Source organism: Penicillium lagena (genome assembly GCF_028827675.1).
Source record: "Penicillium lagena strain IBT 129212 chromosome Unknown utg000002l_segment0_segment0, whole genome shotgun sequence".
Lineage (NCBI taxonomy): Eukaryota > Fungi > Ascomycota > Eurotiomycetes > Eurotiales > Aspergillaceae > Penicillium > Penicillium lagena.
The window spans coordinates 952,246-968,209 of record NW_026623223.1 but is presented as its reverse complement, the minus strand read 5'-3'; the positions used below and the strand labels follow the sequence as shown (position 1 = coordinate 968,209).

The 15,964-nt window shown below is 52.2% G+C and overlaps 4 protein-coding genes across 4 annotated transcripts; 2 read left to right on the top strand and 2 right to left on the bottom strand.

The window, feature by feature from the left end:
• Positions 1-431: 431 nt before the first annotated feature.
• N7510_003139 (GTPase-activating protein) lies at positions 432-3,820 on the top strand (the record flags this gene model as incomplete). The annotated part of the gene is made up of 3 exons (XM_056975066.1): positions 432-1,233; positions 1,287-1,638; positions 1,687-3,820. 3 exons carry the CDS (start codon positions 432-434, stop codon positions 3,818-3,820), a joined length of 3,288 nt encoding a protein of 1,095 aa, XP_056835022.1.
• Positions 3,821-4,655: 835 nt separating this feature from the next.
• On the bottom strand, positions 4,656-10,207 carry N7510_003138 (putative Rho guanyl nucleotide exchange factor; the record flags this gene model as incomplete). The annotated part of the gene is made up of 3 exons (XM_056975065.1): positions 4,656-5,405; positions 5,453-5,719; positions 5,777-10,207. Coding segments are annotated over 3 exons (5,448 nt in total), but the record flags the coding sequence as incomplete, so codon positions are not given.
• A 1,825-nt stretch (positions 10,208-12,032) lies between these two features.
• N7510_003137 (glycoside hydrolase family 2 protein) lies at positions 12,033-14,764 on the top strand (the record flags this gene model as incomplete). Its single annotated transcript, XM_056975064.1, has 4 exons — positions 12,033-12,118; positions 12,192-12,401; positions 12,457-13,978; positions 14,051-14,764. The coding sequence occupies 4 exons, from the start codon at positions 12,033-12,035 to the stop codon at positions 14,762-14,764; spliced, it is 2,532 nt and encodes an 843-aa protein (XP_056835020.1).
• Positions 14,765-14,859: 95 nt separating this feature from the next.
• On the bottom strand, positions 14,860-15,919 carry N7510_003136 (SGNH/GDSL hydrolase family protein; the record flags this gene model as incomplete). The annotated part of the gene is made up of 3 exons (XM_056975063.1): positions 14,860-15,574; positions 15,660-15,699; positions 15,787-15,919. 3 exons carry the CDS (start codon positions 15,917-15,919, stop codon positions 14,860-14,862), a joined length of 888 nt encoding a protein of 295 aa, XP_056835019.1.
• Between the last annotated feature and the right edge of the window lie 45 nt (positions 15,920-15,964).

The following is a 15,964-nucleotide window of genomic DNA, read 5'->3' as shown; positions in this document are numbered from 1 at the left end:
TACCGTATGAGATTGCTATCCGTCTGGCTCATGGAGCCATCCGTTATGTGACAGCTTGTACAGCAGCTATTTCCTCAATTGATTCGTTCTGTTGGTCTGTTCTTGAAGTGTAATCATGTATAGTTCCGACCCCAATCCGTAGTAAGGCTGAGAGCATCACGTGAGGGATACCGCCAACATTCCCCCTCATAACAAGAGATCAACACCTCAACTCACCCCCCGTGGATGCCAACTGGTGGCCAAGGATGCTCTGTTTGACCCTACAATGACCTTTCCCCAGACTCATTCACACTACATCATACCTTCCATCCTCTCCTCCCCCGAGTCTGCTTCCTGGCTGAGCTAGCTCTGCTCCAACGTCACATAGCCGTACCCGGGGCCACCTCTACAGCTGTCCCCCCAACCTGCATTGGGACCTCTCCACCACCACCATGCTCCAGTCGTTCGTCCAGAAGGCGTCATCGCTGATCGATCCAGCCAATTTCAACATCCCCGCGCTCTCTTCTTCCGACAACAATCCCTCTAAAGCATCACTGTTCCGCCAACAATTCCGCCTCCCGGACTCGCAGAACCCGCTGCAGGAGATCACTGCGGACCTTGTTCTCCCGCTTCCCCATTCATCCAGCGGCTCACCGAGCGATGGCTCTCGCCGCATCGACCACGCAGGGAACCGCTACAACGGCCGTCTGCACATAAGCGAACGATTCATCTGCTTCTCTACCCAGCCGACTAGCTTCGTTCCCTCTGCTACACATAGCGCTTCGACCAATTGGACAGGCCAGACACATGGGACCGGTCCCTCAGGCAATGGCTTCACGCTGCCACTTTCTTGCATCCGTCGTGTGGAACGTTTACACAGCGCTAGCCATGTCTTCTCTTTGGCCCTGACTACCTGGAACGGCTTGTTGATCAAGTCACAAGAGTTGAGCCCGGCACCCCAAAGACTCATCCTCCAACTTGTTGGCAGTCGACAGGCCTGTGAGCGCTTCTGTGATTGTCTCAAGAAGGGCCTGCGTGAAGCGATGAAGGAAGTGGAGAGCTTGCGCCTTGTTGTCTCGGACTGTTACTCGGAATACCTTCTGTCGAACACCAAGTCAAAGCCTGTGGAGGGAACCGAATCAGATGCTCGTCAGCCACCTGATGCCGGGTTGGGTATGATTTTCCGCTATCCCGGTGATGCTCGCAAGCTCCGTGATCGCAGTAAGATGAGGCTTTGGGGTGAATATTTTAGAGGTATGAATCTGAATCGCTCACTCTACCTGGATCTTCTAACGCAGAATCTTTAGAGAATGGCCGCAATGCAACCCTCGTGCGCCAGCCGACCTTCCACAAGCTGATCAGAGTCGGCCTACCGAATCGATTGCGCGGTGAGATCTGGGAGCTGACAGCTGGGTCACTCTTCCTTCGCCTTAGGTCTCCTAAACTGTACCAGGAGACGTTGGCGAAATTTCAAGGCCAAGAGTCTCTTGCCATTGATGAGATCGAGAAGGACCTCAACCGCAGTTTGCCTGAATATCCTGCATACCAAAGTGAAGAGGGCATCGGTCGACTGCGTCGAGTCCTAACAGCCTACAGTTGGACTAACGCCGAAATTGGTTATTGTCAGGCTATGAACATTGTCGTTGCAGCATTGTTGATGTACGCTTCCCTGAATCTCAGCTGTTTAACACATACTAATCCAAGCAGATACACATCCGAAGCCCAGGCATTTTTCCTTCTGTCCGTGCTATGTGACCGTCTAGTGCCAGGCTACTACTCCACGACCATGTACGGTACACTACTCGACCAGAAAGTCTTCGAGTCGTTGGTAGAGAAAACTATGCCGGTGCTCTGGGATCACCTTGCCAAATCCGATGTACAGCTCTCCGTGGTCTCCTTGCCATGGTTCCTCTCCCTTTATATCAATTCGATGCCCCTCGTCTTTGCTTTCCGAGTCCTGGACGTCTTCTTTCTGGAAGGACCCAAGGTGCTTTTCCAAGTTGGCTTGGCTATTCTTCGCATCAACGGCGAAGAGCTTTTGGATATCCAGGATGATGGATCATTTATCTCCATTCTGAAATCATATTTCGCTCGCCTAGATGAATCTGCACACCCTCGATCCGAGAACCCGAAGCTGCGGGCCATCACTAGGTTCCAAGAATTGATGGTGGTTGCTTTCAAAGAATTTTCGGGTATCACCCACAATACAATTACCGAGCAGCGTGAAAAGCACAAGGATGCTGTTCTCGAGAATATCGAGAACTTTGCCAAACGCACCTCCATTCGCAACCTTGGGCCAGAGAGCAAGCGTCTCAGTGTGGACGATCTGGGAACAATTTACGACCGCTTTTATGAGACCCTGTACCAGTGGCAGAAACATCAAAGATCTCTTGAAGAGGAGAGAAAACTCCAGGCGAAGAAGAAATCCGAGCGTCTCTCCGCGCTTGCGCACCCTGCAGACAATCAAGTCGGCCGCGTGGGTCTTGGCCCAAGCCCAACTCACATGGACTACGAAGCCTTCCGTGAATTCCTCGCGGCTACTGCAAAGTGGGCTGTGGCTGACTCGCCCGCACCATTGAGGAAAGAGTCAGAAGCAAGCTACCACAACCACAGCCTCAAGGGCAATGGGAGATCGTTGCTATGGGCGAACCGCCCACAGCCGGCTGACCATGAGTTCATGCAGCGTCTGTACCGGAAATGGGCTACTGACCCTGAGGAAGGGTTGAGTCTCCAGAATGTGGTGAATGGCATGGCGCGTCTCAAGGGATCACCCGACATCATGAACAACATCAACTACTTCTTCGATCTCTATGATGACAGTGGAACCGGACTTGTTGACCGTGAGGGAATCCTTCGAATGTCCGAGGGCCTGCTATTCCTTTCTCGTCGCGGATTCGAAGGGGTCATCAACGTCACTCAACCCCTGGAGGATTTGAACGGACCCCGGGACCGCGAGCATGTCGAACAGAACAGGCTTTCCGCCGAAGAACGGTTCCTGGGTAGCGTCAGCGCCTTTATTCGTCGGTGCTTCGAATACGCCGACCCCAGCAACCCTGAAAATCAAAAGGCCGCCATTCAGAACGCCACCGCCGAAGCGACTGAAAAGCTGGACTCCTTTGCCATCGGCGACGAGGAAGACGAAGAGGAAGATCTGATCGACGTGGGTGAAGAACCCAAACCCGACTCCTCCTCGCCCACACTCGAAACACCATCCAAACCAGCGGTCGCCGCACGAACCAACCGCCAGGTCTCCGAGTCCGCCAATCCAGCCCTCGACCCCAACAACCCACTCCACATCACCCTCCCAACCTTCCGCATGGTCGTCCTAGCCGATGAACTCCTCGAACAATTCTTTGAGTCCTTCTTTCCCCAGTCCTTCCACCTATCCGACCACCCGCACCCAGCCTCTCTGGCCGCCTCCTCCCTCTCCTCAAACCTAACAACCTTCTCCAACATCGGCAGCGCCCGCCCGTCAAACCTCACAGCCGCTGGAACCGTCTCCATCGCAGGCGCATCAGGCGGCATCGTTCCGCCGGGCAAGGGTCTCCGCGGCGTCCTCGACAATATCGCCACAGAGGGAATCCGCATGGCCGCCGAAGTCAAGAAGAGGATGGACGACGCGCAGCGTGAAATGGAGCGCAATGCTCTTGGCCGCGAGGAGGAGGAGGAGGATGAGGAAGAAGATGATGAGGATCTTCGTCGCGATCTTCTTGAAGGCGCTGAGGTTGTGAATGTTCGTGGAAAAGATGGTGCTGCTTCTCCTGGTGCTGCGGGTCAGGCAGGTGGAAATGGGGGCTCTGATGGTGAGGTCGTCAGCAAGGTTGTTGAGTTCGAGTCATGATGATATCCCAAGTCAATTGTTCGTTTTCGCTTTGCCTCGCCTTGCCTTGTTGTATGGAGCGAGGGAGAGGAGTTGTGTTCTGTCTGCCTCTTGTTGTGTGTTGTCCTGTCTTTGTCTTTGCGTGTTAAGCTGAGCTTTTCTTGTTATCATGAACTCCCTGTGTTCTTGGACTGGACTGGACTGGACTGGATTGGGCTGCTTGCATCGCTTCGCATCGCATTTCCGCTCTGCTCTACTACTCTCCCCCCTCTGGTGTGTTGACTCGCATCCATTATATATCTCTCGCTAGATGAAGGACTATTTGAGGTATTTGGAATCACAGATGGTTTTCTCTGGTCAAAGTTCTTGCGATGGCAGGCATCGGGTTTATTGTTGTTGGCGAGCGTGTAAATATTTATATATCTTGTGCAAATGGTGGTTTCGAATCGCCGTGATAGAGAGCAAATACATAAACTTAACGTCCGTTGAGGTTTAGATACTGAGGAGTCACTTCTAAGAAAAACTTGACTTGAGGAATCAATCTTCAGCAGCGAATAAACGATATGGCTAAATAGCGTGGGTATGTACAGAAGGTGTCGTCAAAAGCGCCCAAGTCAAGTCGCTGACCTTGCCCCAACAATTCCACAAGACGATGCAAAAATCAAGGGTCATCAAAAGTTTTTGCTGTTGATTCCATTCAAACCAGCATGCCTTCCATTTCCAAGACTCAACTGAGAAAAATAAAGATAAGAAAAAGAAAAGAACTAAAGGGTATAAAACAAGGTCCCAGACGTAAATCAGAAAAGACAGTTACAACCCCAACATAAAAGACATGACTGTCGAATTGCACCACCGATCACTCCTTCTGTCCCTCATTCTCCACCAGCTCCAAAACAATCTGGCTGCGCTCATACTGCGGATGCTGCATGCAAATCTTGACCGTGTGCCCGGGGATCCCGCCAAACACTCCGTTAGCACTCAGCCCGCTCGCCAGACTGATAGCACTACCGGGGCTGGCAAGAGCCTGGCTAGCCTGGATATGGTTTGAAAGGGAGCCAGGCAATTTATTGCCATCATCAAGACAGGAGACGCTGTGGCCGGGGATAACCTGTCTCAGCCGACCGTTCATAGCATTGCGGACCTCGACGAAGTCGTCATTAAACAGAATCAGGAATTTGCCGTACAGACAAGCGGAGTGTGCGCTGCCGACAAACTCCATGACCACGCTGCGTGAGACGTCGCCGTGCTTGTTGACGTACACAGCGCATTCTTGGTACGCGACTAGGAACTCGCTGTCGCTGAGGCGGAACATGCCCAGGGGACGGAGGTCTTTGATGCGGTTGGCTATGCCGTGGAGGGTGTCGTGGGCGTCGGGGGTTTCGGAGCGGAAATCTGGGACGGTCCAGGACTGTTTCTTGTCCAGAGTGAGGACTTCGATGCCGCGGTGGGTGGAGATAGCGAGTGAGGAGTGGAACATGTTGATGTGGTAGCTTTCGGCGGGGATGTAGAATTCGTCGTAGTCGCGGAAGAATTCGGTTTGGGAGCGACGCGACTGGAAAAGTTTGGATTTGTTGCCGGATGATTTTTGGAGGATGGGTTCAAGGACCTTGTTTCGTGTTAGGAAAGGCGGAGGAGGGCTTTGCTGAAGCATACCTTGAAGGTGGACGAAAGTCCGTCTCGCTTCTTGTACAAGACCAAATACCGGTCATTCATGCGTCCTGCTGCGAAGAAGCCCACTTCGCGATTCCCAGATAACTTCTGCGGAGCTCGCCGAGCTGAGTCTTGCGACTGAGATGGAGTACCGCTTGCTGGACACACTACATCAAGGTGATAGGCAATCAAAGAACGGTCTGAAATGAGCAGGAAGAGGTTAAATTCCTCGAACACGGCAATCTGAGTGACCCGCATAATGGGAATAGCCTAAAGAAGAATGTTAATATTATGCGCCGAGTGGGAGAAAAAGCGCATAGCACATACCCGATACCAACCGCGCGGGTTGTTATGCTCGGCCAGATAGACTCCATTGTCCGTCCCGATCGCGTACATGATTCGACCGGGGGGCTGTTGGAAGACTGTTGCGCAGTTGACTGCAGTCCTACATACCGGAGGTGGACGTGATTTCGAGCTCTCATATCTCGTTTCAACCTCCTTGATCGCGCGGTACAGAGGCGTTCCCTTGATGGTGACGCTCTTAGAGCCAGCCGAGGCATCGGAATAGGCGAACGCAGTGTCTGCCAGTACACGAAGTCGAAACGGCTCTGCATTTTGAGAAAAGAGAGCAGCGGCATGTTTTGTCTTCGCCTCAATGATCTTCTCGCACCAGTCCTTGCGACTCTGCGCCGAAAAAGCGTAGAGCGTGTACGTTCCGTTCTTCCCCAGGTGCTTGATTTTGAACGGGTAGAGGATCTTGTCATCCTTGGAGCTATCGAGCGATGTAATGGGCACAATGGCTTTACCAGATGATGGAGCGCCTGGGGAAACCCCGTTGCCTGCGTGTCCCATGGGAGTCACGGCACCTTGGGAAGGCGTCACGGTTGAAACGCCCCGCACAGAGGATTTGACAACGGGGTCATCGTTTGTACTTTCGAGAACCAACAGATCCATTGGAACAGGTAGCTTGGACACGTCGTATCGCTCGTACTTGGCCGTCCGTGCTGAATCGCGCGTGCTGAATGATTTGGCGAGCACCAAGTAATGGTCAAAGAGGATGGCGTGAGTATCGACAAGGAACCTGGTGCGAGTTTTTGGACGCTGCAGGTCACCACGGTAGATAATCTGGCGCCCCAGATGCTCCAGGTTAAGCTCGACTTCCTTCTGCATCTCCGGACGCAGCTGCAATTTAGCAGCGAGCTCCATCAGGTCGGCTTTCTTGTTCATCTCGCCCACTTTGTTGTCACATTCCAACGCAACAACCTTGATTTCGTCAATGGCCTGCGCCAGGTTGGTCTTTTCTTCAGAGTCTTTGGGCATATTCTTGTGGACCGTGGCAAGCAAAAGCGTATACCGTTGGATACGGGTGATCGGAGCTTTGAGGAAGGTGTCCCAGCTGAGACGACCCGACAACTTGTGTTCGCGTACTTGATTCAAGAACTGCTTGAAATTGACGTTTCGTTCGGATTCCTTGCGGACGAGGTAGTTTGCAGTCGGGAAAGTCGCGGCGTAGTCGATGTAGGCGTTCTTGGCCTTGCGGATCCACTCTCTGAAGATATCGCTGAAGCCGACAATGAAAGGACCCTGTTCCTTTTGACGGTATTTGAGCTGCGCTAGCAAGAAATCCTCGTTGACTTTTTTCACTGCGTCCACCTTTCCGAAGACATCCTCCAGAAATTTGCTCAGACGTTTGACCGGAATGATCGAGGGGTTCATGTTGACTAATTGATCGCGATACAGCTCTCGCAGAACATCCAGCTGGCCGATATAGGCATCTTCAGTGGTCACAATCTCATGCAAGTTGTTCTGCCGATCGATCTCTTTCTTTGCGTGGGACTCCAATGCCTCCTTGGACACTTTGTAGAATGTCACCCAGTCCTCCACCTTCTTCTGTGGTGCCATCATCTGCGCTTTCAGATTCACTTTCTTCAAGGTCCTCATACAATGGTGAGCGTAGCATCGTCCGAAGCTGTCCGTATCCTGGATATGTATTTCCTGATCGTGAAGCTTCGACGAGTAACACCCAGTTCCCGTAATTTGGAAGAGAACACCCGACAGACCACCCGAGCCGAACTTGACCCATTCTTCCTCTTTGACCAATGCTCCTTCTCGGAGCATTCCACAGGTAACGCGAGCGGCCAGCGTCTCAGCATCAGCAATGTTCATAGTCGGAACTTTGTGGGTAAACAGCGCCACAATTGCGTCGGTAATCGCCTGCTCCCTAAGATCGGTTTCATCCTTGCTCAAATCTTTAATCCAGGACAGGACAGAGCTGAGAGCCCACGGCTCAGTGCATTTATTGAATTGCTCAGAGGACAATTTCGCTGGATTAAACCTCTTGCGCCGCACCGAAGGAATGGCAGGCAAATCGAGAGTGATAGCCGCAGCAGCAGCCTCGGACGGAGTGATTTTGGGGAGGTCCTTGTTTTGGAGATGCAGAAGGAACGCCTGCTGTTGCTTGTATTTGATACGGTCTGCATCGGTTTTTGATCTGATGGGTGCATCAGCACGAGGTCCAATAGGCGTGGACATAGAGGACGATCGCGGCACTTGAGAGGGACTGAGGATGGTCTCCCCGCTTGATCCTGCAGAGGTCGGTGGGTCTCTATACTGTGTATAAATGTGCAAGTCACCAGTTTCCGGAGGTCGATATGTCCCGGCAGGCATGAGGTGCGAGACAAGGTCATTATTGGACGGTTCAACGGGTGCAGGTGGCAGCGGCCGCATCCCGGGGTGGAAGAACAAGTCTTCGTGTGCGCCCCCATAAGGGCTTTCGTCGCCGGAGTGATCCGCGTCATGGTGTTGCTCGTAAGGGCTGTCGCCCTCTTCGCCGTAATCGAAACTCATTCGCCGGCTAAGGGCATTAGGTGCTGACAGACCCCCGGTTCCTCCGGCATCAACCCTAGCGTTTGGTGGAAGATGGTGTAGGCGATGGGCATAGTCGTATGCGATTCGTGGGTGCTCATAATCATCGAGGTATCCTGCTCGTTCGTCGGGAGAGAAATTGGTACTCCTGAGTGAGCCAGATCTTGCGTTGAGCCTGTCGCCAAAGGCAGTGTCAATGTGTTCCTCCGGACTGAAGGTATTGTCGTCGCCGTAGTGCATATTGCCCGCGTGTCCTCCTTCGTAAAGTGCCAGATCTTGGGCGACATAATCGCTATCTTCATTCGGATCAGAATGCGGTGAAGGCCCTCGGTTTGACATGTAGGACCCGCCAGAGCTCAGTATGGATGCATTCGTCGCTCGCCGTTGGAGGATGCGTTCTTCGCGAGCTTTATCCTCTTCCTCGGCCATTCGCAACATGGCCAGGCCTGCCTCCGCCTCGGCATCACTCTCATCACTGTGGGCAGCGTAATTGATCTCATGGCCAGTCCCTGTAGCCATGCTGCCATTTGTGTGTGTATGCTGCTCGTCAGGTGAGAGGCGCATATCTGAACCATGTGATGTTCTTGAACTGTGCCGCCGAGCAAAACTGCCCTGGGGGTCCATCACTGCTGCCTCCACCTCCTTCATCAATTCCTCATATCGGAACGAACCAAAATCGTCGCCGTCGGTGTCGCTGTCCGCATCGGGTGGCGGTCCGGGCAGAGGTCGTGCTTGAGGATGGCGTGTCAAAGTGTCTGTTCGTCGCGGCGGCACTTGGGACGAGCCCGACTGCACTGGCAGATCCGGTAGAGTCCGTCCAGATACGCTGGGCCGGCTATAAAGTCCATTCGCATGGGTCTGATGCGCAGGCGGTTCCGGAGGCCGATCATCGTAGGAAGCACTGGGTCCATGAGAGGCATATCCAGACCCTTGCGATGAGGAATTGTGAGGGCGTGATGAGGGTGGTGGCATGTCACCCCCCAATTGCGGGCTAGCGGGAAAGTATGTTGGGGCGTTCGGTGATGAGGCACTTTGGTATGTGACTGGGGTTGTTGTCGCCGGCGGCTGACTTGTAGGGGACGATCCATACGTCGACAGACGGCTCCCGTATGGATGGTCAATGCCTCGAGGAGGTACCGGTGGCGGCTGAGAAGAATATCCATAGTTCTGAGGAGCGGGAGGTGGTTGTCCATACGGCGAAGCTGCACTTGGCCGTCGTGCAACACTGGAAGCCCCCATGCCAGGCGCTGCAGCGGGTTGGTATGCCGCCGGATTGTAGGGCTGATGGGCTGAGACCGGGGCAGAAATCGAATTGGTGTAAGCCATTGGATTATATCCCAAGCCATGTTGTGCTTGCGCCTGCGGAAGGGCATACAGCTGCGGATTGTAGGGAAGCTGGCCCGTTGGTGTGGCGGACGAGTATTGGTGCTGATAGTTGGACATGGTCGAGGTCTGGGAGGTGCCGCGACTGGGCGACATAAGAGAGGTGTTCTCGGAGGAGGTGCGCGAATATCGCGAGTCGATCTCATCGTCGTACACGCCGTAAGCGACATTGTAGCTCCCTTGCCCGCCGCTGTCAACATAACCAGGACCGCTTTGGACCGCGTATTGCCCGTTCCCTTCAACCGCTATCTCATTGTGGGAACTGAAGTACTGCTGCGAATCATCTCCGGCGCAATAACTGGGCACTCGGCGCGGCAGGCGTTGGCTCTGTTGCGGTTGGGCGGGGTTGTGCTGAGATATGTAGTCGTCGTAGCGACCCGGAGCGGGGGGGCGCTGGGGTGGCCGTTCGGATATTGTGACATCGTCTTGAGCGAGTGCAGATTCGGTTAGAAAGAATGAGTCGACGAGCTGTTTGTGCGAGTGCGAGGGGCCACGCCGGCAGATGTTGGGCTGCCGGGGAACTGCTGGCATTCCCAAGCTCGAGGGAAATGGAGAAAAACGGTCGGGATTGAGGGAACACCGATCGTCACAAATGAGGGAAGGAAATTTGAAAACGAAAGGAATCACAAGAGCCCCTGTGAGGTGGGAAGGGAGAGAGCGAGCGAGCTAGCGAGCGAGCGGTCGGGTTGGGGCAGGGAGGACGATGGATTGATTAGAGGTGCTTACCGATGGAGGTAAAGGACTCGCGACACCGCCTGGCAGACAACAAACACCCCAAACTAGAGCTCTTTAGTTCACTGCCTTCTTGCTAACTAACCCACTTTGATCATTCTCCGGGGAAATACTGGCTTACAGCATCCCCCAGCGCCCGATAGACAGACCAGAATGGTTAGCTTGGAACTAGCCCCTCGAGGATGTCGGGGCCCACCAGCGCTTCGGTGGCCAGCACAGGGCTGAGCTGTGGCTGAGCCCCAAGTGGGGAGAGAGCACAGGCAACCTTGGAACTTGACAATGACGACACGCGATGGGGTAAAAATAGTAAATTGCATGCATAAGAATAGTATAGGAGCAACTTATTAAAAAAAAACCGCAGATGAGCCAGAACAGTCACAGAACAGGATATGTAAGATAAAAGAAACATCATGGCTCACCGAGAAAATGCAGACAGGGTCAAACAAGACAGAGAAGATCATCAAACAAACGTACTCAACTTCCGCATTCCCAATGCCTCAAGTTTCAGCGCCTCTCAACTCTGAGGCAGCTCCCCATCTGGCATTCGGTTACTGTCGAACCTGTCATTCCAGGAGTCGAGTCCCTTCGCCCAAATCGTGTTCATTTCTCAGCCGTTACCAACAGAAATATCCGGTAGCCTCGGGGATAACGATTCCAAATTGCCAATGGAGGAGATTGCCAAACGCTCTATGGTTGGGGCTTCGAATAACCTCTTATCCAAAGTGTGCCTGGGGAGGAAATAAGGGAAGGGAGAGTTAGGACTTACCCAGTTTTTAAACACCTGTGCGTAGCCCGCCCACCGTTGTTGGCAGGACCATAGTTCATTATTTCGGTCGGATTTGTCCTGCTCGGATACCGGATACCATCTTCTGGAATAGTTGCAGCCGAGGGTTTCGGAATGGGTGTTGTAATTCCGCAATGTACCCGTGTTGATTAGCCTGCTGCGGGTCGTGCTCGGCTTTACAGAGGGAGCGAGGGGTGAGCACCAAAACGGAGGGCAAATGCATCGAAGGCCAGAGAAGATCCAGTACATATTGTCCCTACAAGTACTTAGCGGATTTTCTCTGGCAGGTGGGGCTTTCCCATTTGAGCCCCCCGCCGCTTTACTGAGGGGCTCAGGCTCCGGCTCATTGAATAATAATCTGTACACATTCAAAAAATTCTCATAAGTAGTGTTCATTGCCTTATGCAGACACAGCGACGGACGGAAGATGCATAGCGTCCGAGTCACAATCATATTCAGGCAAAGCTTCATGCCTATGAACAGGTATTCCGGATGTTTTGAGACACTCTACGTAGCAGATTCCTCTGCTGAGTGAGGGTTTCTGTTCATGCTGTCTTACTGCAGTATGAAAGGCGGAGGTCATTGCGTCGAGATATTGAGCTCTCCACCTTAGATCAGTCTGGATTTAACCACGTTTTGACGCTCATCCCGCACTCATCCCGCAAGAGACTTTGCAGGTATTTGTAGCGCGAGGCTTAACCTCGGGGGCTTATTTTTCAGCACCTTCAGTCCTAAATCACTCGACCTACATCAACCACCCTGCTATTTTAAACCGAACCACCAGTTATTTTCTTTCTTGAGACGTAAGCGCGTTCAGTGATGGCTTCGAAGCGCAACCTATCTTCGTGGAGTTGGCGCGATGGCTCAGGCCTTGGGCTCTCTGGTCAGACAGAGATTCCTACCAAGTGAGTACCGCTGAAGATGGGCCAAGCGCTTCGGACCTGTGCAATTATACCCTCACTTACCCAAATGATGCAGTATCCATCTGGATCTATTGGCGGCTAATCTCATCCCGGACCCCTTCGTGGGCACCAATGAAGCAGACCTGCAATGGATACATCGCAAGTCTTGGGTATATACAACCACGTTTGAGGCTCCATCTGTGCCTGAAAACGAAAATTTAGACCTTGTTTTTGAGGGCCTAGATACGTTTGCCACGGTACAGCTGAATGGACAAGAAATCCTCAAGTGCGTGTGCAAAACCGTCCGTCGCGTATGTTTCAAAACTGACACGGTGGTGTAGATGCGAAAACATGTTCATCAGCCACCGACTTGATATCAAACATTTGATTCGCCCTCAAAACCATCTCGAGATCTTTTTTGAGTCAGCCTATGACAGAGCAGAAGCTCTGCGCGCTGAACGAGGCGAGTTGATTTGCTGGAATGGTCATTATGGCAGAGTCTATGTCCGCAAAGCTCAGTATCACTTTGGGTGGGACTGGGGCCCGTCACTCGTAACCTGCGGACCCTGGAAGACGATTTATCTTGAACAGTACTCGTGTCGCATTGAAGAAATGAAGATCGATGTTGGGCTGTCAAGTGATCTAAAAAAGGCAACTTTGACTGTGGACGTCAACCTCGAGCCAAGAGACATCTCGAGATTCATCGAAGTTGAATTCAGGGATCCAGAAGGAACCGTTCTTGACCGCCAGACTACCCAAAGCAGGTCGGTCACGTTCCTTCTGGATCAACCCAAGCTGTGGTATCCCCATACGCACGGCGATCAACCTTTGTATCAATTCGTGGCGATAGTGAGATCTGGGCGGGATGTCCTTGACTCAAAGACTCACAACATCGGCATACGGCAAATCGAGCTGATTCAGTCACCTCTCCAAGAAGGCTCTTCGTTTTATTTCAAGTGCAACGGTATACCTATGTTCATGGGCGGGAGTAACTGGATCCCAGGCGATCAGTTTCTTCCCCGAATGACGACACAAAGGTACATAAGATGGGTCGACCTGGCTGTGCGAGGGAATCAAAATATGCTTCGTATATGGGGCGGAGGCATATACGAAGAAGACGTTTTCTACGATGAATGTGATCGGCGAGGGATTCTTGTTTGGCAAGATTTTTGTTTTGCGTGCGGGCAGTATCCCTCAGATGAAGAGTTCATCGGGAGTGTGAAGGAAGAAGCAAGACAAGCAATCAAGCGCCTCAGATCGCACCCCTCTCTGGCCATCTGGGCTGGCAATAACGAAGATTACCAAGTCGCAAATGAGGCGCTCCATCACGACATGACTATGCCAGAGGACCAGTGGTCAGGGTCAACCTTTGGTGCGCGAGTAATTTACGAGAAGGTATTGCCAGACCTCGTAAAGGAACACGCTCCCGGTAGCATCTACTGGCCAGGCTCACCATTCGGTGGCGTGGATAACAACAGTGACCGTACTGTCGGTGATGGGCACATATGGAATGTCTCCAGCGGCATGCTTTTGCCTTACCAGCGATATCCCGACATCACGGGTCGATTTGTGTCGGAGTTTGGAATGCCATCATGTCCTGCAGTGGAGACCGTCATGGCATCCTTCTTTGGCGAGAGTGATGACCGGAACCCCCAGAGCGAAGCGTTTGAGTTTCACTGCAAGATGACATCATATGAAAAACGCATGTTTACTTGCATGGGAGAAAACTTGCGCATGTCATTCGACCTTGACGCATATGTGTATCTTTCTCAGCTCGTTCAGAGTGAAGCGATGCACTATGCTTTCCGTGGCTGGCGCAGACGATTTGAGGGTCGAGAATGCGGGGGCGCTTTAGTCTGGCAGGTAAGAGGATAGCATACCTGTAGCCAGATTTGGAAACGAAGACAGTCTTGATAGGATACTAATTATCTGCAGATGAACGATTCGTGGCCTGTTGTCAGCTGGGCTATTGCAGACTATCATGAACGGCCGAAAATGGCTTACTATGTCATTGCCCGTGATATGAAAAATCTCGCGATAGGCATAGAGCGAAAGCCCAAGATCAATCCCAAGCCGAATCTACAACATGAGGCATTCTGCAGAGGTAAAACCAAGGCGGATTCTGCTAGTGTCATCGCTCATGCTACCCCACACATATATCCCGCCAAAGAATCCTCATTCTATGTCTGGGTCGCAAATGCCGCAGTAAATTCGCAGCAAGCGGATATCCGGATACGCTTCATTAGCGTACGGACTGGGCTGGAGGTACGCAACTCCATCGTGTCTACGGTGACAGCAAAGGGTACAGGTACCCATGAAGTCGCCAATGGCTCGACTCCAGAAACAGAGCCTACGGTGGTTGTCTCAGAGCTTTACGATCAAGATGGCAAGCTTCTTGCGCACGATGTGGACTGGCCACAGCCCCTTAAGCACCTCAGGTTTCCCCAACGCGGTCTAAAAGTGGAGGTGCATAGGCAGGAGGAGCTGGTCGTCTCGGTAGCTCGGCCCGTCAAAGGCCTGTTCTTTACGAATGACGGCGTTCAGTGGAGTGACAACTGCCTTGATGTCGCGCCAGGACAAACCCTAACTGTAATTGCCAAGGGCCTGAAAGAGTCGCCAAAGTGGGTATATTATGGTATGGACGACTGATTGGTGTATAACAGATAGACTTGATTGCGATTTAGATCTGTTGCTTTTTTCGGTGAATATGTCAATAGGAAATACGCTATCATATACATATGAACTCATCCCTGCCGTTTTGGAGCCTCCTCCCAGGTAGGAAAGACATACTCCATCTTGTCTGGATCTAAGTCAGGGTAGTTTGCTTTGATAGCGTTCAGCACCTCGTCGAAAACCAACTTGTATCCTTCAGGTGATAAGTGAAGACCTATGAGGGTATCAGTGAGGGACCAAGAGTCATATCTGACATGCCCACCGTCGTAGAAGAGATTTTGGAGAGTTTCATTGGGAGTAACATCCCGGCTGCCCGGAAGAACAAGGCCTTCCGCCCAGCCGGCGTGTTTGAGGAATGAAGTCCATATATCCACCGTAGGCACGTTCAACCTGGAAGCAGTCTCCTTGCATGCCTGGGCATATTTCCGTGTATTCGTGGCTGTGCGGCGTATCTGAAAATATCCTTTGCTTTGATCCGCCAATACCCGCTGATATTCGTCAATCGGGGGTGGTGTGACTAAAAGGATACGAGGCAAATGGGCCTTCACCTCGGCACAAGTTATCATGGCAGTCAAATTTTCACAGTAAGCTTCTAATGGTACGTGATGACCCGTGGGGTCATGCGGAAGACAGGAATCATTGGCGCCAAAGCAGACAATCTTCGAAGACGTGAGCTGAGCTTCAACGAGGTCAATGGGTCCACTAACCAGCAACTCGACCTTTGCCTGGGCCGGTGTCGGCATAAATATTGGGAGGGCAATAAGGCCATGTTCCGTATTATAGCCCCTGGTTAAAAAAAAAAAGATAACGTCAGAAGCTCTCCAGTTGGTAGGATCCGAATTGCCGTAGAGGTTCACACAACTGAACTTACCCGAAACCTCGATTAATGACATCCAGCCGTCGCCTAAAGACTATTGTGTGTCAAAAATGCATTTTCCTATCACGATGCGCGTGACTGAAGCCCGCGCAAAGGTCTCAATGGACAACAAGTGTCATACCATGTGCCATAGCTCCACCATATGAGAAACCGGACCCGGCACCAAACGCGTGCTCAGTAATGGAATCACCGAATAAGACAATCTGGCCATACGGACCGTCACTCCGGACAACGGGGGTGAGATGAGCTGACATTGGAGCAACAATAGCTAGCTTTTTTATGTCTCCGTGAAGAAGGCT